The 24,605-nt window shown below is 41.2% G+C and overlaps 3 protein-coding genes across 4 annotated transcripts; 1 reads left to right on the plus strand and 2 right to left on the minus strand.

Annotated features, from left to right (window-relative positions):
• Positions 1-921: 921 nt before the first annotated feature.
• FDXACB1 (ferredoxin-fold anticodon binding domain containing 1) lies at positions 922-5,692 on the minus strand. The gene is made up of 5 exons (XM_030836746.3): positions 5,493-5,692; positions 5,101-5,257; positions 4,037-4,240; positions 3,717-3,875; positions 922-2,969 (listed from the first exon to the last, which is right to left on the minus strand). The coding sequence occupies exons 1-5, from the start codon at positions 5,662-5,664 to the stop codon at positions 1,787-1,789; spliced, it is 1,875 nt and encodes a 624-aa protein (XP_030692606.1). The 5' UTR covers positions 5,665-5,692; the 3' UTR covers positions 922-1,786.
• Positions 5,693-5,792: 100 nt separating this feature from the next.
• Positions 5,793-11,121, plus strand: CFAP68 (cilia and flagella associated protein 68). Of its 2 annotated transcripts, XM_030836817.2 has the most exons (4): positions 5,793-6,363; positions 8,409-8,639; positions 9,179-9,245; positions 9,675-11,121. In XM_030836817.2, the coding sequence occupies exons 1-4, from the start codon at positions 6,322-6,324 to the stop codon at positions 9,842-9,844; spliced, it is 510 nt and encodes a 169-aa protein (XP_030692677.1). In that variant the 5' UTR covers positions 5,793-6,321; the 3' UTR covers positions 9,845-11,121. The 2 variants fall into 2 exon arrangements, with proteins under 2 accessions (XP_030692677.1, XP_030692686.1); XM_030836826.2 differs by lacking the exon at positions 9,179-9,245.
• A 9,678-nt stretch (positions 11,122-20,799) lies between these two features.
• CRYAB (crystallin alpha B) lies at positions 20,800-24,425 on the minus strand. The gene is made up of 3 exons (XM_030836837.3): positions 23,934-24,425; positions 22,678-22,800; positions 20,800-21,146 (listed from the first exon to the last, which is right to left on the minus strand). Exons 1-3 carry the CDS (start codon positions 24,132-24,134, stop codon positions 20,943-20,945), a joined length of 528 nt encoding a protein of 175 aa, XP_030692697.1. The 5' UTR covers positions 24,135-24,425; the 3' UTR covers positions 20,800-20,942.
• Positions 24,426-24,605: the final 180 nt, after the last annotated feature.

Raw genomic sequence — 24,605 nt, forward strand, 5'->3', positions numbered from 1 at the left:
CAGCATGCAATTAACTTCTTCCACCTGGTAGGGGTTTAGTATCAATAAAACATACAAGGATATGGCTCAGAATATTATCTATGGCCCTTGAGGAGGAACTAAATGTACTTGACTTTTTTTATGGCTAAACTATCATAATTTTGTCTTACATGACTGTTTTCCTTTGTTTCTGCATTTTCTCATTTCTCAGGTTAAATCTGCTCTTTGGTGGACTTCCCTAATGGTACAGTTGTTAAGACTCCGCTCTTCCATTGCAGCAGACGCAGGTTCGATCCCTGGTCAGGGAATTAAGATCCCGCAGGCCACGCGGCCAAAACAAAAAAACAAAACAAAAAAACTACTCTTTAGAGTTCGGGGGAGGCCTAGGAGGCTAAAGCTTTTCTGCAAACAAGAGGCAGGAGACTCGGAGAGGGTGGGGGAATCTGTCTTCAGGAAGGCCCTGCAGGGTCTGCTTGGTTTCACATGTACCAGGCACTACTGGGGATGGAAGAAAGCTATAAATCACATTACCTGCCCTCGAGTAGCTTTAAGTCTATGTGGAGAGCTAAGCAATATATGTCCATAAGAGATCCCTTGATTCTTCACTCCCCAAACTTACTCCCATGCCAGTTTTCCTATTCTGATTAAAAACACTTCTATTCTCCCAGTTGCTTGGGTCAAAAACCTAGGGATTCTGTTTGATTCCTCTATTTCTCTAACTCCAAAACATTCATGCATGCACATATATTTAAATCATCAGTAAGTTCTTCTAATTATTACCCAGTCCAAACACTTTTTACCACCCTGGTCCAGGTCACCATCATATCTTGGTTGCATTATTATAATAACCTCCTAATTTGTTTCTTTGCTTCGATTCTTGCCTTTCCACATGCTCTTCTCCAAATGCAAGAATAAATAGACAACATATTAAATCAACTATACTTCAATTAAAAAAAATTTTTTAAAGGAATTAATAAGACAGTTATTTCCTTCACAGAGTTTACAATATAGCTCCAATTGGTGGAGCCTAACTATTAATTAACAGGAACATACATTAATGCACATTATAGCACCCCATTCTGCAGAGTCCTGGGCTGAGCCAATCTCCCAAAGTCCCTTAGAGATGCTTACAACAGAAGTCCCAAAACCTAGGGGGGAAAAGTGTAAAGTTAATCACAGTTCAGAGATTACTGTTGAAAAAACTATGGAAGGAAAAGTAAAGTAACAAAGTGGCAGAAAGAACAGGGGCTTTTGAGTCAGACAGACCTAGGTGTGAGCTCTAAGTGAGACACTTACTTAGTTCCATGACTTTAACAGCAGTCAACCACAGAATAAACATGATGACGATACCAATAATACGGGACACTTGCAACTTTTACCCAAGGTAATAAATGCCGGTCTGTCTGACTCTAAAAACTATTCTCAATGATTTAGAGAGATGATATGATAGAGTTAAGGAAAGAGGAATTGACAATTCGGAAAATATATTTATAAATATATTTGACGAGACACTCAAATTCTACTGCTTCAGCATTACAGCATCTAGTGTATAAGATGCTGTTTTGTTTGTTTTCCTAGTCATTACTCACAAACAAAATATTGCACAACTCCAAAGGTCACCACTCACATTATAGTCTGTAAACTTTAAGTGATCGAGTCACAGATATGTTTAAAGTCAACCATCAGTAGCTATAGTCACAAAGTAAAAGATTAAAAAAAAAAAAAGTCTGGAAAGAACTACAGGTTACAAATTGGTCTTTTTCATCCACACCTGTGAGGATCACTATGTAGAGATGAATTTACTAAACTACCTAGGTATCACATGTAGTCGTTGTTGAATCTCCTTCCTTAGCTGGGACTGCATTGATGCTACCTGCTGCTGGGTAAGGGCCTTGTCACAGGTCTGGTAGGTCAATCTATAGCAGAGGCTGACCTGTTCCGTCTTTGGATGCTGAAAACGACTAAGGAGTTGTATGGATATGACAGTGTCCTGTGACACTGCTCGGGCCACAGTGTGAAACTCTACTTCATCAAATCTTTTCTTTGTATCTAACCAAAAACTAATATCATGCACATAGTATGGAGGATATAGGGAATAGCTTTTAAAGGGTTCTATTTTCCCAGGGGCAAAATTCTTCAGGAAACGATTATCAAAGGTCCACAACATTCTCCAATCAGAGATACCCCAGACAAGCATGGCTAATAGGTCCAAGTTCATAGACACACACACAAAACACTGGTCTTTGTGTATGATGCTTGTAGCAGATGTGGTAACAGACCCAATAATCAAATCCTTCACACAATCTGGGCCAAAATTTTGAGACTTCACAGTAATCATATAATCTTCCCCAGGTGGCTGAAAGACAAATTCCACTGAACTGCCCAGCTTAGAGCCCTTGAGCAATGTCTGGGTCAGAAGGCTATCTAGAATGCCCTTCAGATGATCCAGTAGTGACTGAAGACAGCCATCCTTCAGATTTTTATTAAATCCAAGGATAAACAAAGTCTCATGAAATGCTGGCATTGTGAAAGGTGAGATGCGGCACTTCTGAAAGACAGGTCCACTGAGGATGTACAGAGAACCTGGGAGGAAGTCTGGTGCTTGGATTAGAGCCTGAACATGAACTAGAAGAGAAGGTCTAAGGCAGACCTTGGCCTGGCTATACGTTCCTTCCTGAGCTTCTTCCTTACTGTCTCTTCTAGGGTTCTTGGGAAGGCTGAGTTCTGAAAATGACACTAGAAAATCCTCCATGTCTTCTGTTGTCCCACCAGTGAGGGACTCAAAATTTGAGTTATCTTCATGGAGACTAATCCAAAAGGCAGATGATAGGATGTCACAGTGGCAGGAAGTGAGAACACTGGTGTCTCCCTGTGGCAGCAAAGGGGAAGAACACTTCAGCCTTTTTAGAGGGAAAGCTTTCCCCAATTCAGCAATGAGTTTCTCATTTATGGTTTTGATAGGATGATATGAAGGTGCTTCTAGGAAACCCCTGTTTAAACACACACAAAAATAAACTTTTTTAACTTAAAATTATTAATAATTATAACGTAGCTAGAATTAAAAGCACAAATAGCTGTATAGAAAAGAATTATCCTTAAGTTGATCTGGAAAGGAAACAAAGAAATCATCTACCATAAAGAGAGATATGTGTTTCAGAACTCTGACAGCCTACAATAAACCAGAAAATACGACAATTTAAAAAAAAATTTATTAGAGTACAGTTGATTTAAAATGTTGTATTAGTTTCAGGTGTACAGCAAAGTGAATCAGTTATACATATACATATATCCACTCTTTTTTAGATTCTTTTCCCGTATAGGCCATTACAGAGTGTTGAGTAGAGTTCCCTGTGCTATACAGTAGGTCCTTATTAGTTATCTATTTTATATATAGTAGTGTGGATATGTCAATCCCAATCTCCCAATTTATCACCCCACCTTATCCCCTGGTAACCATAAGTTTGTTTTCTACATCTGTAACTCTATTTCTGTTTTGTAGATAAGTTCATTTGCACCCCTTTTTTTAGATTCCACATATAAGTGATATCATATGATATTTGCAGAAAATATGACAATTTTTAATTCTAAAGAGACTTGTGCAGGCCAGACTGACAAGTATTCACAGCATGACATCATTAACAATTAATGTGGCATCCATTCAATGTATGGTTGCCTGATTATCAAGCCAATCAGGATACAACTAGAGATAGAAGTGATTTCTGGTAAAATCAGGTTACCTGTTCAGCTTTCCTACAAGTACTTCTGGTTCTAGAAAAGAAAACCACTGGTCACCCAGTTTGATCCTGGAAATTCTTGGTTGCAAACCTTCATAGGGTAAGCTCCGGGTAAAGATATGGTTCAAAGCACCTTCTACATGAAAGGACTTATCTTGACTCCTGGCAAAATAGACAGCAATTATTAAGACTGTCATTATTAAAGAAAGCAAGTATTTCTAGAGACTGAATCAAGAAATAGACAAGGAAAAAGTATGTCTCTGAGATTTTTTTTATCATTAGTGAGAGAGATGGAAAAGGCTTAGAACTCTGTTATTACTTACCTATATCCAGTGCACTTGTACTCTGGCACAGCCTCACAGCTGAAGGGATGCACATCACTTAAAATGAATCCCCCTAGAGCTGCCATAGCAACCACCTGCCAACTGTTGTGCCATTCTCTCATGGGCTTATCAGCAGGAGTCCCACCTTGTCCTCTACACAATGCCACATGGACTTCTCCTTCCTCTGCAAGAACATCTGCACAGCTAACGGGGGTAGGGAAACACCAGCCGTTTATCAGAAACAAGTACAAGTTACCATAGGAGTTAGCTGTATATATATGGTTTGGTTGTTAAATAGTTAAAATCAAATCATATCTATTTGCAAAGGTCTATTAGACTTCAAACATGCAAAAAAAAGTAGCTGGAAGTAAACAAGAATTTAAATTCAATGTTCAACTCATAACTGATACTAGTGGCTGACAACAGTTATCCAACATTGTTTTTGTATTGTACATCTATATCTCATTGAAAAGTCAATGTCTGCAAAGTTCCTATATGTGATTCAGCGATCAGGCTGTTCTTCCCCACTTAGAAAGTTGTTCTTTTCACTCCCCTCCTGCCTGTTAACTTAAAATACTGCCTCTGTGAAAAGTTTCATGACAACTATGAGCCAAAGAGACCTCCATTAGTATCATGTGTTATTGTATAATAGTATAAAGCACTGTTTTGCGTTCACAATAATTTTATGAGGTAGTTACTGTTAATATCTTCAGTTTATGGATGAGGAAGCAAAAGCAAGTAAGGATCAAGTAAACTTAATCCCCAAAATCACAAAACTATTAAGTGGTGGGCGGGGATTTGAATGCAGGCAGTCTGGCTCCTAAATTAGACTATACTACCATCATTTCCCATTATCAAAAATAGATGATCCTCCCTTTGCCGAACGAACAGTACATTATGAGTACTTTTATTTAGCATTAAGGTTAAATGTCTGCCTTTCCAACTAGATTGTGGGTTCCTTTGGAGCATTATATTCTCTTGTACGCCATATTTCCCAGACTACCATGTTTGAGCGCAGTAACTATGTAATGTACCTCTTAAACATTTCACTTCTGAGTGCTCACCTCTGGAAAAACTTGGCAAGCAGTTCCCTGTTCTTAGCTACTCCAGCTTTGCGTCCACAGTGCGGAAAGTTAAAATAAATTCGATCAAACTCTCTGTCTTGCAGTTCAAAGGCATCTACCAGCTGGGTGCAGTCCACACCAAAGCGTACCTCGGTACCTGGAACGAAATATAGACAGAAAGATGTCTTAAGACCTGGAACGAGAGAAAACCCCTCCGTAACCTGAACCATGCAAAACAACCCAGGTCTAGGCACACAGCAGGCTCTCTGTAAATGTCCACGTAAAGACCAAGAGCAACCCCCAGATTCCTTGAATTCCCCACGTGCCCACCCTTTCCACTTTGGGCGGTGCCACAGCTGGGCGGGGCTTCACGGAGGGGTGGGCCTCGCTACCTCGCTCGCGCAGGCGCTGCAGATTCTCCCGGGCCAGCGGATCCCGGGCCAAGTCGGCCGGGCGCTGGAGACAGGTGGCAGTTATACTGGTGCTCGGATCCAGGGTCTCGCTCAGAGCGGCGGCGAAGGAGAAATTCCCCTCCCCAACCAACAGGAGGCGCCGAGGGGCCATGGCCTCAACGTGCTCCCAGCTCGCGTTCTCGGAGGCGCTCCTTTTTACGTCACTTCCTTCGCCGGTTTCTTGCGGCCCCACCTCTTTACCCGTCGCTGGTTGATGACGCTCTAGAGCGCCCGGTTGTCTTGACAGTCTGGTGCAGCAACATCCGAGGAGGAAAATATCCCTGAGTGCAAAAGCGATACCCCGACCGCCCCGTTCCCTCACTCCCTCACCCTATCGGAAGTGTTAAAATAGATGCCTTTGGGCTTCACTGGTGGCGCAGTGGTTGAGAGTCCGCCTGCCGATGCAGGGGACACGGGTTCGTGCCCCGGTCCGGGAAGATCCCACATGCCGCGGAGCGGCTGGGCCCGAGAGCCATGGACGCTGAGCCTGCGCGTCCGGAGCCTGTGCTCCGCCACGGGAGAGGCCACAACAGTGAGAGGCTCCCGTACCGGAAAAAAAAAAAAAAAAAAAAAAAAGATGCCTTTGAGCCCTGAGCGACTTCATCACACCTGTATGAGGTCACAAGCAGTCACTAGTGCCGAGGGACAGGTCGAAGGTGAGGCGAGTTCTGAGTGAAGGAAGCAGGGCCGGGCTGAGGCCAAGAAGAGGTTGGGCTGTGTCCTGCATCCTGACACAGAGGATTTTCTAACAGCCTTCATCTCATCCGAAATGACTGCAACCCATTGTTACTGCTGTTCGGAATTTCTCCAGGTGCTTCTATTTCCTACCTTTTATTCATTCAAGAAATGTTGAGTGTCTGTTATGTGCCAGGCCTGTGAGAGCAGTTAGATATATGGAGGAACAAGATGTGGCCTGTGATTTCACCAAGCTTGTAGTCTGGTGGAGGATGCACAGCAAAAGAGGCAATTCTGATTTAGTGGGATGCAGTGCTATGAATGGAGTAATTCAGGGTGCTGTGGGAGCACACAGAGGGGAACCTTACCAAGTTTGGGGGTGAAGTGGAAAGATTCCCTGGATGAAGTGCACCTGGGTTGAAAGCTAAAGGGAGGAAAGTACACCTTACCTGAGTCAAGAGGAGTGAAGAGGCAGAAGGAACAATACATGCACAAGCATGATGGAAAAACACAACAGCTGAGTTTGGCTGAAATGTACTTTGAGGGAGAGTGGGTAACAGATGAGACGGAAAAGTTAAGCAGGGACCAGGTCATATAGACATTTTAACAACCTTGAACCTTGCTCTGAAAACAGTGGCCAGCCAGTGAAAGATTTTAAATAGGAAGATGACACAATTAGATTTTCATTTTCAAAAATTCTGCTTTCTTATGGAGAAATGATAGGAGGAGAAAAAGGCGGATGGCAAGGAGGTCAGAGAGAAGGCTACTGCAGTAATGGAAACTAAGGCTGATAGTGATCTGAACTGGAACTTGGCAGTGGAGATGGAGGGTAGTGGACTGATTCAAAAATCAACAAGACCTAGTGACTGAGAATGGATGTAGGAAGTTGAAAGAGAAATCAGAGTCTAGGATAAGCCCCAGGTTTCAGACTTGGACAACTGAGTGGGTGGTGATGTCTGTCCTTACAGCCCCAGGGACGGTGTCATCTTGGTTTGCAGTCTGAGTACTTGGTCTGTTGGGCTTTGTAGGACCAGGTACTCTTTAGTCATCATGCTGTTTGTTGACATCAGTGTGTGCATCTTTCTTCACAAAGGCACATGGTGTGAGAGCAGTTACCTTTAAACCTACAGTGTTGGCTTTGTCTCTACCTGTGGAAAAGTGGGTGGGTGGTGACTCCCAAATCATGGCCATCTGGTGATCTGGGTGATCTATATTCTTTCTGTGCTTGGAGAACTGGGAGGGCCTGGGAGAACCTGGGAGGGCCAGGTTTGGTAACATCTCTTCCTTTAAAGAACATGGAACGGCAGAGTAAGGTTTTCTGTCACTCTACTATAAAATCTTCAGACAACACAAGCTCCTCAACTTCAAATTACTCAGCTTCAGGGGAGGTATTGTCTTGCTCCTAAACCAAGGGACCAGACTCATCTTTTAACCAAAAGTAAACATGGTTAGGCTTCTGATTACTTACAAAAAATTGAAATTCAGACATTGGTCATCTGGTATGTGCCAAGTACTATTGATTAGGAGGGTAAACAGAAGGAGAGGATACGGTAATGAAAAAGACACAGATCCTGTCCTCAAGGGATCAGTGTAGGAGATTCCACACTTCCTTGAAGAACTCTAACATATGGTATAAATTTATAAATATATAAAGATGTGAACATAAAGTTCTGTGTGAGACAAGTGAAAGAGAAGTTAACTTGAGGGAAGGCATCATGAAAAGGGAATGGCACATCCTGAGAAGTGACATTTGATCTGGGCCCAGAGGGAAGGAAACTGTCATTTATTGATCATTTATTGTATTATCTAGTTATCCAACTCTCATTTCTTCCTGTTCCCTTTGACGATAGCAATACTCTTAGTCCTTAAATTCCTACATCTCAAAATTACCAGAACATTTTCTAGTTCTCCATATAGTATTGGGGGTACTGAAGTTCTCCTGTCTTTTACGGGGGGGGGGGGACATTTAATCTATATAGTCACCTACTACTGCTGATTGAGAGGGCAGGTCAAAGGATTCATGAACTTGGAGAGAAAGAAACTGAACCACAACAATTAAACTGGGAGGAAAGCCTAGATTCTTAGAAGGTGTTATGTTATGCTTGGCGAAGGAAGAGAAAGGGAGGCCTTTTCTCCTCTCTGGTTTGTGCAACAAGCTTTTCTATTCCTGCCTTTTCCCAGAGAGAGTTCCTCATCTCATTCCTTACAAACCCACACTGTGGCAGCCTCGTTAATGCAGATGGCCATGCTGAAGTGTGGACAGATTGGAATGATATGTCCAAGTTTTTCCAGTATGGATGGAGATGTACCACTAATGAAGATGCCTATTCAAACCGTACCCTCATGGGCAACTGGAACCAGGAGAGAGATGACCTAAAGCATATCGTGCAGCCCAAACCCTTGCCTTCCCAGGTAATCGAACTTTCTCTTCTTTGTTTCCTTCTGTTAGAAAAGGAAATACCAATGACCATTTGAGAGTCAGGAATCTGATAACTTCCAATGCTGAGATCTCTCAGACTTCTGTTCATTGAGTGGTTGGGAAAGGGCAACAGTCCTCAGCTGGAATGCCTATCCCACTTTACTATCAAGTTGACCATTATATTATTGTAAGGTAACGAAAGGATGGGTAGCATGCTTTTTCTCTTGCTTCTCTTTGGACTTCATCAATCTACAGAAATATATATATATATAATGTCTTCTGACTCAGGGTAGCTTCTTCCCTGGTCCCTGCCTACCTAGACTTGTTGTTTATCTGCATCTTTCCCTTAAATCTCCTAAACAAACAAACCAACAAAGGATGTGAACATTAGTAGGGTATAGGCTAATGACATATAGACTTATAGTCAATCTAAAATATGACACAGCCTGTTAGAATTCATGTCATTGTATCCTGTATTTCCCAGTATTGGTTATAGACTCTGTATTTTTAATCTACTACTTTTTCTTTGCAGTTTGGACACTATTTTGAAACGACATATGATACAAGCTACAACAAAAAAATACCACTTTCAACCCATAGTAGGTGGACTATCTTTTTTTTTTTCAATACACGGGCCTCTCACTGTTGTGGCCTGTCCCGTTGCGGAGCACAGGCTCAGCGGCCATGGTTCACAGGCCTAGCTGCTCCGCGGCATGTGGGATCTTCCCGGACCGGGGCACGAACCCGTGTCCCCTGCATCGGCAGGTGGACTCTCAACCACTGCGCCACCAGGGAAGCCCTAGACTATTCTTTTTAATTCTTATATTCTCAGGACCTAACTAAATGCTTGGAACATAGAAGGAACACAAATAAAAGTAAATTGAATGAGTGAATAAATGAATGAATGAGTGAATGATTTCTCTGTTTTCTCAATTTTGACATGATTCACTGTCTATTCCCTCACTGTCTATTCCCTCAGAAATAAGAATGAGATTGGTTACTAAGACTCCTCTTTTCTCTTCCCTCAGGGTTTAAGCGAGAGCCTCACTGGTTCCCAGGACATCAACCTGAGCTGGTTCCTCCTCCATACAAATGCACAGAAAAGTCAACTTACATGAGTAGCTATTCAGAGCCTCACATTGAGCATCACTCTGTGTGTGTGTGGAATCCTAATAACTGCCAATTTCAGAGTCCATGATGCTAAGAAAGAATAAGGTTCATTTTTCCAGTGTAGAGTGTAGGAAGGAGCACATTCTAAGAACAACTAAGAATTTAGCTGACTGTAGCACAATCTTACTCTCTGAATAAATAAAGCACAAAAAAATATTCTCTATTCCTTTTTTTTAAACCAAAATTTAAATGTCAAATTTAAGTTAATTATTTCTACTCTTAGGTCTACATTACGGGTGTTGTAGGAAGGCATTAAAAAGAATTATTTCTCTCAAATCTACAGCCACTCTGCTTTTCCCTGCCTTCCATCAGGGGCGGAACTGCAGAATCCATCATGACTTAGGATACATTTGGCTAGATGCTTTCTAGATGTGAGCCTGGTAGTCATGGTCAGATAGTTTACATTTACTGTGACCTTAATGAATATATCCCCTCTTAAGGACTAGAAAAAGAAAAATAACTGTTTATTATTATAGAAGATTTAAAACATACAAAAGTAGACAGAATGGTATAAAGAACTCCCATGTACCATTACCCACCTTCAACAATGGTTATAACCAATCTTATCTATCCCTATCTACTTTCTCTATTTTTAAATTTTTCTCAGAAATTATATCATTTCATCTATAAATAGTTCAGTTTATATCTAAAAAAGATAAGGACTGTCCATTTTTTACTCTCCCACAAAAGTCACCTAAGAAAACTTGATCAAACAAAACGGAGTTATTTATTAAGCCTTTGGCAAGGAAGAACCTCAACTTGACACAGTCTTGATAATGATTGAAAAGGGTGATGTTAGGGTAGGGTATTTTTAGGAATTTGGGATGACTCAGCTGCTTTAAGATGGGTCTTGCATTGTGGGGAACTGGCAGCGATTGAGAAAATGTTGTGAATAGTTTAGGGTTGGTGAACACTGGGAGACAATAGTCTTAACATGGCTAAACATCAGTATTTTCCAATTTTTTTGCTCTCCTGTTTAAGATAACAATATAATATTTGAGAGATATCTCCCATATATTACCTTCCAAACCTTCATTATTTTATGTTACGGGTATAAATATGGAATTATGTTATATATGATGTTAGGTACTGACAAAGTTTTATTTTTTTTCTGTATGGCTATCCAGTTGTCCCCATATTAGTTATTAAAAAGACCATACTTTCTTCACTGCTCTTCAAAGCCATTTTTTTTTCATTTTAACATCTTTATTGGAGTATAATTGCTTTACAATGGTATGTTAGTTTCAGCTTCACAACAAAATGAATCAGTTATATATATACATATGTTCCCATATCTCTTCCCGCTTGCGTCTCCCTCCCTCCCACCCTCCCTATCCCACCCCTCCAGGCGGTCACAAAGCACCGAGCTGATCTCCCTGTGCTATGCGGCTGCTTCCCACTAGCTATCTACCTTACGTTTGGTAGGGTATATATGTCCATGCCTCTCTCTCGCTTTGTCACAGCTTACCCTTCCCCCTCCCCATATCCTCAAGTCCATTCTCTAGTAGGTCTGGGTCTTTATTCCTGTCTTACCCCTAGGCTCTTCATGACATTTTTTTTCTTAAATTCCATATATATGTGTTAGCATATGGTATTTGTCTCTATCTTTCTGACTTACTTCACTCTGTATGACTCTAAGTCTATCCACCTCATTACAAATAGCTCAATTTCGTTTCTTTTTATGGCTGAGTAATATTCCATTGTATATATATGCCACATCTTCTTTATCCATTCATCCGATGATGGACACTTAGCTTGTTTCCATCTCTGGGCTATTGTAAATAGAGCTGCAATGAACATTTTGGTACGTGACTCTTTTTGAATTATGATTTTCTCAGGGTATATGCCCAGTAGTGGGATTGCTGTGTCATATGGTAGTTCTATTTTTAGTTTTTTAAGGAACCTCCATACTGTTCTCCATAGTGGCTATATCAATTTACATTCCCACCAATAGTGCAAGAGGGTTCCCTTTTCTCCACACCCTCTCCAGCATTTATTGTTTCTAGATTTTTTGATGATGGCCATTCTGACTGGTGTGAGGTGATACCTCATTGTAGTTTTGATTTGCATTGCTCTAATGATTAGTGATGTCGAGCATCCTTTCATGTGTTTGTTGGCAATCTGTATATCTTCATTGGAGAAATGTCTATTTAGGTCTTCTACCCATTTTTGGATTGGGTTTTTTTTTTTTTTTTTTGATATTGAGCTGCATGAGCTGCTTGTAAATTTTGGAGATTAATCCTTTGTCAGTTGCTTCATTTGCAAATATTTTCTCCCATTCTTAGGGTTGTCTTTTCGTGTTGTTTATGGTTTCCTTTGCTGTGCAAAAGCTTTTAAGTTTCGTTAGGTCCCTTTTTTTTTTAATTTCCATTTCTCTAGGAGGTGGGTCAAAAAGGATCTTGCTGTGATGTATGTCAGAGAGTGTTCTGCGTATGTCTTCCTCTAAGAGTTTTATAGTGCCTGGCCTTACATTTAGGTCTTTAATCCATTTTGAGTTTATTTTTGTGTATGGTGTTAGGGAGTGTTTTAATTTCATTCTTTTACATGTAGCTGTCCAGTTTTCCCAGCACCACTTAGTGAAGAGGCTGTCTTTACTCCATTGTATATTCTTGCCTCCTTTATCAAAGATAAGGTGACCATATGTGCATGGGTTTATCTCTGGGCTTTCTCTCCTGTTCCATTGAACTATATTTCTGTTTTTGTGCCTGTACCATACTGTCTTGATTACTGTAGCTTTGTAGTATAGTCTAAAGTCCAGGAGCCTGATTCAGCATATCTTTTATTGTGATAAAATATACATAACATAAAATGTACCATTTTGGGACTCCCCTGGTGGTGCAGTGGTTAAGAATCCACCTGCCAATGCAGGGGACTCGGATTCAAGCTCTGGCCCAGGAGGATCCCACATGCCACGGAGCAACTAAGCCCATGAGCCACAACTGCTGAGGCTGTGTGCCACAACTGTGGCCCAGTACAGCTCTAGGTGAGCACCTAGAGCCCGTTCTCCACAGCAAGAGAAGCCACCGCAATGAGAGGCCCACGCACCGTAACGAAGGGTAGCCCCAGCTCGCTGCAACTAGAGAAAGCCCACCTGCAGCAATGAAGACTCAATGCAGCCAAAAATAAATTAAAAATAAATTTTAAAAAATGTTTTAACTTTGTTTTGTGTTGTTTTCGGGTTTTTTTTGCGTTACTCAGGACTCTCACCGCTGTGGCCTCTCCCGTTGCGGAGCACAGGCTCCGGATGCGCAGGCTCAGTGGCCGTGGCTCACGGGCCCAGCTGCTCCACAGCATGTGGGATCTTCCCGGACTGGGGCACGAACCTGTGTCCCCTGCATCGGCAGGTGGACTCTCAACCACTGCGCCACCAGGGAAACTCTTAACTGTTTTTAAGTATACAATTCAGTAGCATTAAATACATTCATAATGTTGTGCAACCATCACCACTATCCGTTTCCAGAACTTTTTCATCATCACAAACTGATTCTCTGTACCAATTAAGCAATAATTCCTCATTCCCCTCTTCTCTTGTCCATGGTAACCTCTATTTTCTGTCTCCATGAATTTGCCTATTATAAGTACCTCATATGAGTGGAATAATACAATATTTTTCTTTTTGTCTCTAGCTTATTTCGCTCAGCATCTTTTCAAGGTTCATCCATGTTACAGCATGTATCCTTTTTAAGACTAAGTCATACTCCATTGTATGTATAATACCACATTTTGCTTCTCTATTCATTTGTTAATAGACACTTGGGTTGTTTTCACCTTTTGGCTAGTGTGAATAATGCTGCTCTGAACATTGGTGCACAAATATTTGTTTGAATCCCTGCTTTCAATTCTTTTGGGTATATACCCAGAAGTGGAATTGCTGGATCATATGGTAATTCTGTTTAACAGTTTGGAAATGCCAGTTTTCCATAGTGGCTGCACTTTTTTACATTCCTACCAGTAATGCACAAGGGTTCCAATTTCTCCACATCTTTACCAACACTTATTTTCTGGTGTTTTGTTTGTTTGTTTTCATTTTATAATAGCCATCTTAGTGGGTGTAAAATGGTATCCCGCTGTGGTTTTGATTTGTATTTTCCTAATGGCTAGTGATCTTGAGCATCTTTTCATGTGCTTATCAGTTATTTGTATGTTGTCTTTGGAGAAATGTATATTCAAGTCCTTTGCTCCTTTTTGAATTGCGCTGTTTGCTTTTTTGTTGTTGAGTTGTACATGTTCTTTATATATCTTTATATATTCTGGATACTAATCCCTAATCAGATACTCTATGATTTGCAAGTATTTTCTCTCATTCTGTAGGTCGTCCTTTCACTCTCTTGATAGTGTCCTTTGATGAACAAAAGTTTTCAGTTTTGATGAAGTCCAATTTATCTATTTTTTCTTTTATTGCCTAAACTTTTGGTGTCATATCCAATAATCATTGCTAAAATCAATGTTGTGAAGCTTTGTCTCTATGTTTTCTTCTTTTAGCTCTTATGATTAGGTGTTTGATCCTTTTTGAGTTAATTTTTGTATATTATATAAGGTAAGGGTCTAATTTCATTCTTTTGCATGTGGATATCCAGTTTTCCCAGCACCATGGGAAAAGACTGTCCTTTCCGCATTGAATGGTCTTGGTGCCTTTGTCAATAATCATTTGACTATATATGCAAGAGATTATTTCTGGGCTCTCTATTCTATTCCTTGGTCTATGTCTGCCTTTATGCCAGTACCACACTTTTTTGATTATTGTATATATTTTTTGATTATTGTACTTTTGTAATAAGTTCTGAAATCAGGAAGTGTGAATCTTCCAAATTTTTTCCTCTTTTTCAAGACGGTTTTGGCTAATTCAGGCCCCTTTGAGATTCCATGCGAATTTTAGGGTGGAATTTTCTATCTCTGCAAAAAACATTATTGGAATTTTGATAAGAATTGCTTTGAATCTGTAGATCACTTTAGCTAGTATTGATATCTTAACAATATTAAGTTTTCCAATCCATGCACATAGATGTCTTTCCATTTATGTCTTCTTTAATTTATTTTAGCAATGTCTTATAGTTTTTAGTGTACAAGTTTTTTGCCTCCTTAGTCGAGGTTATTCCTCGACTATTCCTCGAATATTTTATTCTTCCTGATGCTATTGTAAATGGAATTGTTTTCTTAATTTCCTTTTTGGATTATTCATTGTTATGTTTAGAAATGCAACTAATTTTTGTGTGTTTGTTGGTTTTATATCCTGCAATGTTGCTGAGCTTGTTTATTAGTTCTAATTTATATTTTTGGCAAAATCTTTAGGGTTTTCTATATGTAAGATCATGTCTTTTATAAATAGAAATAGTTTTACTTGTTTCTTTCCAACTTGGATGCTTTTCTTTTTCTTGCCTAATTGCTCTGGCTAGAACTTGCAATAATATATTGAATAGAAGTGGTAAAAGTGGACATCCCTGTCTTGATCCTAGTCTTAGAGGAAAGGCTTTCAATCTTCACCACTGAGTATGATGTTAGCTGTGGGTTTTTCATATATGGTTGAGGTAATTTCCTGATACCTACAACTGAGTTCATAATCTTCAGTCTCAAATTTGTCCATCATATATATTTCATATCTTGGTGAATTCCATAGTTTTCTTTTATGTGTCTTAACCACTCTTTCTTATTTTTAATATTACATATTGCATAATAAATTCACACAGTTGTCAAAAACAGAAAGCAAGGAATTATTTTGAATCCCCCTTTCTCATCCTTCCCATTAAAACAGATACCAAGCCCTAGAAATTCTATCTCCACATTATGTCTTGATTATGTCCCTCTTTGTTACATCTCTATCGCCTTTGCCATATTCCACTTTCCCATTATTTCTCGCTCTTACCCTTTTGGTTGATGTCTCTATTTTCCATTTTGGTCTGTATTTATCAATCACTATATTGCTCCCAGATTAAGTCTAAAAATGCAGAGTGGATCATGCTACTCTCTTGGTTAAAATCTTTCACTGGCTTTTATAGCCTTCAAAATAAATTTCAAACTCCTTAGCAGAGTTTTCTCTACTTTCTGACTCTTATTCCTCATCTCCCACATTCCCTCTCATATATCTAGTGCTCCAACCAAACATAAATATCAATACCTGCCTGGGCACTTCATGCTGTTCCGCCTTCTAGATGCATTTTCTTCCCTCTTAACCTTGCTAAGTCCTATAAACCATTAAGAATTCAGTCAGACACCCACTAGGATGTCTATAACCAAAAAGATAAATAATTATAACTGTTGGTGAAGATATTGAGAGGTTGGAACCCTCATACACTGCTGGTGAGAATTTTAAATGGGCAGCTGGGCTTCCCTGGTGGCGCAGTGGTTAAGAATCTGCCTGCCAATGCAAGGGACATGGGTTCGAGCCCTGGTCCGAGAAGATCCCACATGCTGCGGAGCAGCTGAGCCCGTGCACCACAGCTGCTGAGCTTGCACTCTAGAGCCTGCGAGCCACAACTACTGAAGCCCGCACACCTAGAGCCCGTGCTCCTCAACAAGAGAAGCCACTGCAGTGAAGTCTGGGCACTGCAATGAAGAGTGGCCCCCGCTGGCCACAACTAGAGAAGGCCCGTGCACGGCAACAAAGACCCAACACAGCCAAAAATAAATAAAAATAAAATAAATTAATTTTTAAAAATGGGTAGCTGCCTTGGAAAATAGACAGTACCTCAAAAGGCTAGATGGAAAGTTACCATATAATCCAGCAATTCCACTCCTAGATATATACTCAAGAGAAATGAAAACATGTCCACACAAAAACTAGTACATGAATGTTCATAGCAGCATTATTCATAATAGACAAAAAGTGGAAGTAACTCAAATGTCCATCAATTGATGAATGGGTAAATAAAAGGCAGTAGATCAATGTAAAGAAATATTATTTGGCAATAGAAAGGAGTGAAGTACTGATACATGCAACCATATGGCGGATACTTTAAAACATTCTGCTATGTGAAAGAAGCTAGTCACATAGGGCCACGTACTGTATGATTCCACTTATATGAAATGTCCAAAATAGGCAAATACATAGAGACAGAATGTAGACTAGAGGTTGCCTAGGGCTGAGGGGTGGGCATTGGAGGGTGATAACTAATGGGCATAAGTTAGCATCTTGGCTAATGAAATGTCCTAAAATTGACTTTGGTGATGGATGTACAACTCTGTGAATATAAATAAAACCATTAAATTGTACACTTTCAATGGGTAAATAGTATAGTAATGAATGATATCTCAATAAAGCTGTTAAAAAATTTGGTCAGGGGTAACCATCTCCAGGATTCCTTCTATGTCCAGAGTAGGTAATCCTCTTAAGGGTCCCCATAACAGACATTTTGAGTGGACATCGTAGAAACTTGAAATCTACGTCTTTTTACTTGCCTGTTCTTCTGCTCAATTTTTAATTGTGTTAGGGCAAGAAAGCATGTCTTATTTTTGTAGCCAGCACATGGTAGGCACTCAAATAATTCTTGAATGAATAGTCATTGTAAGGGACTTCCCTGGTGGCGCAGTGGTTAAGAATCCGCCGGCCAATGCAGGGGACACAGGTTCGAGCCCTGGTCCGGGAAGATCCCACATGCTGCGGAGCAGCTAAGCCCATGCGCCACAGTTACTGAGCCCGTGCTCTAGAGCCCACGAGCCACAACTGCTGAAGCCCACGCGCCTAGAGCCCATGCTCCGCAGCAAGAGAAGCCACTGCAATGAGAAGTCCGTGCACCGCAACGAAGAGTAGCCCCCGTTCGCCACAACTAGAGAAAGCCCATGCACAGCAATGAAGACCCAATGCAGTCAAAAAAATAAAAAGAAATAAATTAATTAAAATATATATACATCAAAAAAATAGTCATTGTAAATCTTCAAAGCAAAGATCAAATCCAGTGCAATATTCAAATAAAATGTGAGGTATTAAATAGAATAGGATTTTTCTAAGCATGAAAATATGTATCATTCCCAAACCATTAGGCAAAACATCCATTTGGTTTCTAAATGTTACATCTTATTGAAATTATATGTATGTACTCTACACACATTTCCCAGATTTCTTCTTTAAAAAAAGATAGTTTAAAAAAGGTAAAGCGCTTCTTAGCACAGTGCATACTTAATAGTAAGTGCTTAATAAATGTTAGCTCATATTAAAAAAACAATAAATGCTAATTAAAATTGCCTCAACAAACTTCTGGCATAATTCAGACATAGGGAATGAAGTAGAATTATGGAAGAGCTAGCTATAAAGCTAAAGAAAAATCCCTCAAATATGCTAGACTAGAAAAGTCCTATACTAATAGCAGTGAACAAATAGCTATAGCAAAGCATGTGATCTGGAAAAGAATAACAACAAAAAACTAGTCTAACTTGGGGATGGTAATAATAAACAAAAAAGGTGACCCTGCACATTCTGAACAAATTTGTCAAAAACATAAATATCATACTCTAATAGACAAAGTGTGATTCATTTAAGATCAAATCATTAAGATTATGTCTGCTTGAGAAATCTGGTAATTCACTAAAATGATTAAAGCTGACACATGGTTTCCAGGGCATTCTTCAGTTTTTTACACTACTTAATTCAGCCTCAATCAGTTAAGGTGATTTTGCATACCAGTAACATAAAACCCTCATCAAAAAAGATTAAACAAAAACGAGATGTAATAAGACATTGTGAAGTAAGGAAGCTCTAAAGGTGACCAGTTAAGCAGTTCAATGACCCATCAAGGTCTCGGAGTCTTACCATCTTCTTGCTCAGCCATCATCAGTATATCATGGATGCTCCCTCGTGATTTCCAGATGCCTACAGCAATCTGAGTATCACATTCTCATGCTCCAACATGCAGAGGAAGAAAAAAAATCAATCTCTCTCTCTGTCTCTGTCTCTCTCTTTCTCGCTGTCTCTCTCCCTCTCCCTCTTCCCTCCCTCCCTGTCTCTTTTTTGGCAAGTCTTTTTAAAGGTAAAAAGCTTTTCAAGAAGCATCTATAGCGAATTTCCTTCCTGTCTCATTGATCATAATTGGGTTGTAGCCCTTTCAAGACTAATCCCTACAGAAGGAAGGGAATTTCCGTGATTGATTTAGACCAACTCTGGCTGGAGCTTGGGAGAAAGAATATGGTGGATACCTAAACCAATCTGGGGTGCTGTTGGCAAGACTGAAGGTGGTAAATAGGTTACTTAGGCAGCCAACAACGTCTGCTACACAGCCATAAAAATTGGCTCTAAGTTTAGAGACATCTGACTTCTGGCTAGATCACAGCATTTCAGACTATTAGGAAGTTGTTTTTTAAGATAAAACATTTTGAACCTGTATAGATTTGCAATGTATATTGTCCTAGCTCCACACCCCTACAACATAAAAACTTTCGACAGTTGTTTCATGTGTCATATTTTAAAAGCATGGCCAATCCCCAAATTGTAGGTTTTGTGAAGGAAAGAGTCCTTGTGAGAAATCAGAAATCAGCTGGAAGAGGGTGCAGGAAAAATAAGAGTTGTCTCTAAACATTTATACCAGGGCTATCTTTCATTAATTGAATCAGAAGTTTGTCTAGACTCACAAAAGTGAAATAGAGGTGTTTTTGTAGAGCAGTATGTCTTTGTTTAAGCTAAATAATATGATCACTTATTGATCTGTTGTTATTCACTGTAATTCTTAAACCTTTTAAAGACAAATATCATATGATACCACTTATATGTGGAATCTAAAATATGACACGCCAATAAATAAATAAATAATGAAAAGAGACTTTGCTGGTTGTCCAGTGGTTAAGACTCCATGCTTCCAATGCAGGGGGTGCAGGTTTGATCCCTGGTCGGGGAACTAAGATCCTACATGCCGCGTGGTGCGGCCAAAAAAAAAAAAACTAAACTAAAATATGACAAAAATGAACATACCTACGAAACAGAAACAGACACATAGACACAGAAAACAGACTTGTGGTTGCCTGTGGGTGGGGGATGGGGGAGGCAAGGATTGGGAGTTTGGGATTAGCAGATACAAACTACTATATACAGGATGGATAAACAACAAGCTTCTACCATATAGCACAGGGAACTATATTCAATATCCTGTGATGAACCAAAATGGAAAAGAATATGAAAATATATATATACATGTGGATAACTGAGTCACTTTGCTGAAGAGCAGAAATTAACACAACATTGTATAATAAGTCAACTATACTTCAATAAAATTTAAAAAATAAAAAAAATAAGGGACTTCCCTGGTGGTCCAGTGGGTAAAAATCCACACTCCCAATGCAGGGGCCAGTGTTCCGATTCCGGTTGGGGAACCCGATCCCACATGCATGCCACAACTAAGAGCCCACATGCTGCAACTAAAGACCCCACATGCCACAACTAAGACCCAGAGTGGCTTAAATAAATAAATATTTAAAAATAAATAAAAAACAAAAGTTAAACTTTTTAAATTGTGGGTCAATGGATTGTATATTCCCCAGTCTTAGTTTTAATAGGTGTTACTGGCTAATTAAGGGACTACACCTGAGAGGCTTGTTTGGAGATAATCACTTGTCCTATTGTGATAATCACCTGTCCACCTTGTGAATCAGCTGAAGGCAATGCTTATCAGTAGCAAAATGTCAAAGTTGAGGACACCATCTCCTCCCTGGTGACATGATTAATTTCAGAGACGCACTAGGGCCTTTTATGCATTGTCATCCAGACCTCATTCAGGTTTGTTATTGGAACTGAGGGCCAAAATCAAAGAGGGAGGAGAGGAACTAATATTCCTTGAACTCTGCTAAGGGCTTTACCTCCTTTTTCTCATTAATTTACTCCTTACAACTAGTGTACAAATCAGTACCCCATGTTATAAATGGAAGACCTAAAGACCATAAAGCTTAAGTGACTTGCTAAATTTATCCCATGAGTAAATGCTGGAAACAGTCATTCTGACTCTAATATTCCTGGAGTCCCCTAAATCATATGTGATGATTATTACAAAATATTCAAACACAAGACAGTTATCTGTTGCTGAATGATATTTATTAGCTTAATAATTTGGGCCTGCCCTTAGCATTAATAAGCTTCAGCACTAGTCACAAGATTTTCATTCACTGGTGGGGAAATTTTCTTGTTTTAAAAAATGCAGTTAGAGAAAGGGCATCTACTTCTTGGGGGCTGCAGTGACAGCAGGTTTCTCTTCACGGGTGATGGGAATGGTGCGCTCAGGGCCCGAGACCTGTTTCCTTGGTCCATTCACAGTGAGGATGCCATCAGATGACAGGGATGAAGTAATTGTGAGAGGGTCCACATCAGCTGGGATCCGGTACTTCCGGTGGAACTCCCGGGAGACGAAGCCATGTTCATCCTAATCCAAGAGAATAAGGAAAGAGGTAGAGAGATAAGAACAGGAAATAGCATCACTTGCCTAGAACTCAGACATCCTCCTTCCCCTTAGGTGTGGCCAAATGCATGGCAACATGAGAGAAAGCTAAATAGCTGTTCTGTTTGGGGCTAAGATGAAATTGCCTAGGTGGTCACTCCTACCAATGAGAGTCTGAGAAGTCTGAACAGCCAAAACTTCATAGCTCTCTAAACCCTCAGGCATGGACATGTTCAGGGGTATTTCCCAGAGGTTTAGATCAATGTTTTTTGGGCCTACACGATTTGGAATATCATCTGGCTTTGAAGATTTGAGTCCCTGAGGAAACCCAGAAATTGTCCTGACTCTTCAGGAATGTTCCAGAAGGTTCCAGACCAATAGACCTAATAATAACAACAACAACAATAAAGACTCCCTCCAGGGAGGCTCTGATCTAGAGTTGAATCATACAAGCAAAACTGAAACAGCTTGAGGACCTCACACTATACTGTTTGATGCACAAGTTTCTGAGGTGGGAATTCCCTGGCCGTCCAGTGGTAAGGACTCCGCACTTTCACTGCCTTTGGTAGGAAGCAAACTCATTGAAAAACTCTCCCAGAAAGTAATGAAAAGCTATTCCATTCTCTAGAATTTGGCTAAAGAATTCTGACCCTAACCTTTACACCTGCTGAATCTCAAGCATTTATCCAGACAGGCTCTCAACTGATTTCCACATGGGTCTAGGGTATTAGGAGGTGAGTAGAGCTCTGAAGCTTAGGCAAAGCAAGTAGTTCAGCATTAAGACGGGCTAACGAGAAATGAATTCCAAAACATCTGAAAGAAAAGTCTCAAATTCAAGGGCCTTCCGAGTGCATGCAGTTAATGTAATTATATAAAGCGATCAGATGTCTGACAACCACTACTCCTAAATCAGTGGTCTTCAACCTTGACTAACTGTACATTAGAATCCCTTACGGAGCTTTGAAAAATCCTGATTTAACTGACCTGGGATATGCCTGAGCATTGCGATTTTTTTTTTTTTTTTTTAGCTGTACGTGGGCCTCTCACTGTCGTGGCCTCTCCCGTTGCGGAGCACAGGCTCCGGACGCGCAGGCTCAGTGGCCGTGGCTCATGGGCCCAGCTGCTCCGCGGCATGTGGGATCCTCCCGGACCGGGGCACGAACCCGTGTCCCCTGCATTGGCAGGTGGACTCTCAACCACTGCGCCACCAGGGAAGCCCTGGGATTTTTTTTTTTTTTTTAATTCCCCTCGCAATTCTAATGTGCCCAAGGTTGAGAACCACTGGCTTAAACAGGAAGTTAACATCCCATCTATCCCATCTGAGGCAATCAAATCAAAACAAACAAAGATCACTTCTCTGGCCAAAACAACAACAACAATAACAACAACAGGTTTATCCCTGTTCTTGACTCTTATGGCTTAGGACTGGAATGCTTCCAGCCTCAGGGGCTGATGGCAGTCTCCGGCATATAGTACGCGCTGGATGAATGAGCAGAAGAGAAAGTCAGCTACGTACCTGGCGCTCTTCATGTTTTCCATGCACCTCAATCACATCTCCCAGCACCTTGACCTTGAGTTCCTCTGGGGAGAAGTGCTTCACATCCAGGTTGACAGAGAATCTGTCCTTCTCCAGCCGCATCTGGAAATAGCAAGGTGGGGGAGGGGAAGACAAAAGATAGTAGGAATATGAACAACACTAGTACAGTCTCATTCTGCAGACTTGCTTTCTTTCCAGGTAGTTTATCCTCCTCGTTTTAGCTAAAAATTCCTTTTTGAATAAACATGACTCTCTAGTTCAGGGGTGCCACCACAGTGGTACCCAAGGCACACCATTTGGTCATCAGGCCAAACTTTATTTACAGGGACAGGGAAGAAGACAGACCACCCAGGGGACAAATCACAAGGATGGGTCTGGGCATGGCTTCTGCTGCTTCTCTGACCCAATGCCTGGCCTTGTCATTTGTCTGTGAGACAAAGGCCCCTTCTTCTTACTCAGGTCTCTGCCAAGTTTCCCACCCACTCAATCTGGAATGTTCTGCTAGCTCTGATTGTCCTTCCAAAGCCCTTGCCCACTTGGCTCCTGTTTACTCACTCTTGAATATTTTTAAACCAGAGTGTTATCTGTGACATCTTCTATCAATCTTATCTGTTTGCCCCATTCTCCTACCCTCTCAGGACAAGTGGAGGGGGGTCCCTAAACTTGACCTACCTTCTATCCTCATTAGGCTTGGACCCAGGCCAGTGCCCTGTCACAGCCCTGAGAAACCCAGAAAATCATAGAAGAGGGAATAGAAAGGAAGAAAATAGTGGCTGCTGTCTCCAGCTCCATGCAGCTGGGATGAAAAGCTCAGGATGAGGTAGGACTGCCTCCTGGCTCTGGAACTTGAGATGATAGTATTTGTCAGGAGTGTGAGGTATTAGAAGAGGTGAGCGAAGGAGTCTGAGCAAAGGCAGCTCTTTCCCTGTAGATCATTATGAACTAAACCAGAAAGGGACATCCTACTTAGAAGATGGGACAGAGAATGATCTTCATAACACATGGAAAAAATGTAATAAATAAGGATACAGAGGTGCATCGAATACAAACAGGTGATTGGGGAAGAGAGGAACTAGGGACCTCATCTTTCTTCACTGCAGGACACACAAGAGCCTAAGACACTTGGGACCCTTAGACCTAGTCAGATTTAGGCCAGGAGGAAAAGGACAGTGGATGGAGACGCTTCCAGGAGGCTCCAGAATGAACTCACCTGTCCTGGCAGAGGGGAGACTTACCTCTGAGAGCCCAGTGTCAATCCAGCTGGGTACCCGCAGAAATGAAGGCAGCCGAAGGTAGAAGGGGCTCAGGGAAGTAGAAGCTGGGAAGAGATCAGACTCCAACAGGTGCTCGCCAAAGAACTGGTCAAAGAGGCGGCTGGGAGAGTGAAAAGGAAAGAAGGGGCGGCGGATCCAGGGGTGGTGGATGGCGATGTCCATGGTGGCTAGGTGAGTGTGGGGACTCAGCTGGCTGGTCAGCTCCTTCAGCCGCAGCTACAGCCAGCCCCTTATATACGCAGTCTTCTGAAGCTTCTGGAATGGTGATGTCAGGGGTTTTATTATCCCAGCTCACTGCCCGTTCATGGAGACTTGTGATTGGGGATTTGGCAGTGTGACACATACCCAGTACTCACTGAGCTAAGAAAAGAGAAATACAAACACGCCTGAGTTGGCCAGTGACTTGTCCTGGTCTTGTTTTACTCGCTTTCTGTCCGCACCCCATGGCACCCCCCGCCCCCCTTCTCTGGAGCTGGGACTGAGGCAGGAATCCCAGGCGGGCGGGCAGTGGGCCCCTCCTCCTCCTCTGCAGCCTAGCATGCCAAGGGAATGCGGCCAGAGACTATCTTGGGCCTGGGCAGGAACTGGAATCTTCCTAGGCTGGGCCCCAGGATATTAACTCTTTGTGGGTCC

The sequence above is a fragment of the Globicephala melas genome, chromosome 8 (assembly GCF_963455315.2).
Source record: "Globicephala melas chromosome 8, mGloMel1.2, whole genome shotgun sequence".
NCBI classification, from domain to species: Eukaryota; Metazoa; Chordata; class Mammalia; order Artiodactyla; family Delphinidae; genus Globicephala; species Globicephala melas.

What these genes read in the sequence shown, in the direction of transcription:
- FDXACB1 (XM_030836746.3), bottom strand. Translation starts at nt 5,664, where the DNA reads ATGGCCCCTCGGCGCCTCCTGTTGGTTGGGGAGGGGAATTTCTCCTTC. An exon ending in GCAGCGCCTGCGCGAGCGAG is followed by an intron (nt 5,258 to 5,492) that starts GTAGCGAGGCCC and finishes ATTTCGTTCCAG; the next exon opens with GTACCGAGGTACGCTTTGGT. An exon ending in CTTGTAGGAAAGCTGAACAG is followed by an intron (nt 2,970 to 3,716) that starts GTAACCTGATTT and finishes GTGTTTAAACAG; the next exon opens with GGGTTTCCTAGAAGCACCTT.
- CFAP68 (XM_030836817.2), top strand. Translation starts at nt 6,322, where the DNA reads ATGACTGCAACCCATTGTTACTGCTGTTCGGAATTTCTCCAG. An exon ending in CCAAACCCTTGCCTTCCCAG is followed by an intron (nt 8,640 to 9,178) that starts GTAATCGAACTT and finishes TTTTCTTTGCAG; the next exon opens with TTTGGACACTATTTTGAAAC. An exon ending in AATACCACTTTCAACCCATA is followed by an intron (nt 9,246 to 9,674) that starts GTAGGTGGACTA and finishes CTCTTCCCTCAG; the next exon opens with GGTTTAAGCGAGAGCCTCAC.
- CRYAB (XM_030836837.3), bottom strand. Translation starts at nt 24,134, where the DNA reads ATGGACATCGCCATCCACCACCCCTGGATCCGCCGCCCCTTCTTTCCT. An exon ending in TTGACACTGGGCTCTCAGAG is followed by an intron (nt 22,801 to 23,933) that starts GTAAGTCTCCCC and finishes TGCTATTTCCAG; the next exon opens with ATGCGGCTGGAGAAGGACAG. An exon ending in GAAAACATGAAGAGCGCCAG is followed by an intron (nt 21,147 to 22,677) that starts GTACGTAGCTGA and finishes CTCTTGGATTAG; the next exon opens with GATGAACATGGCTTCGTCTC.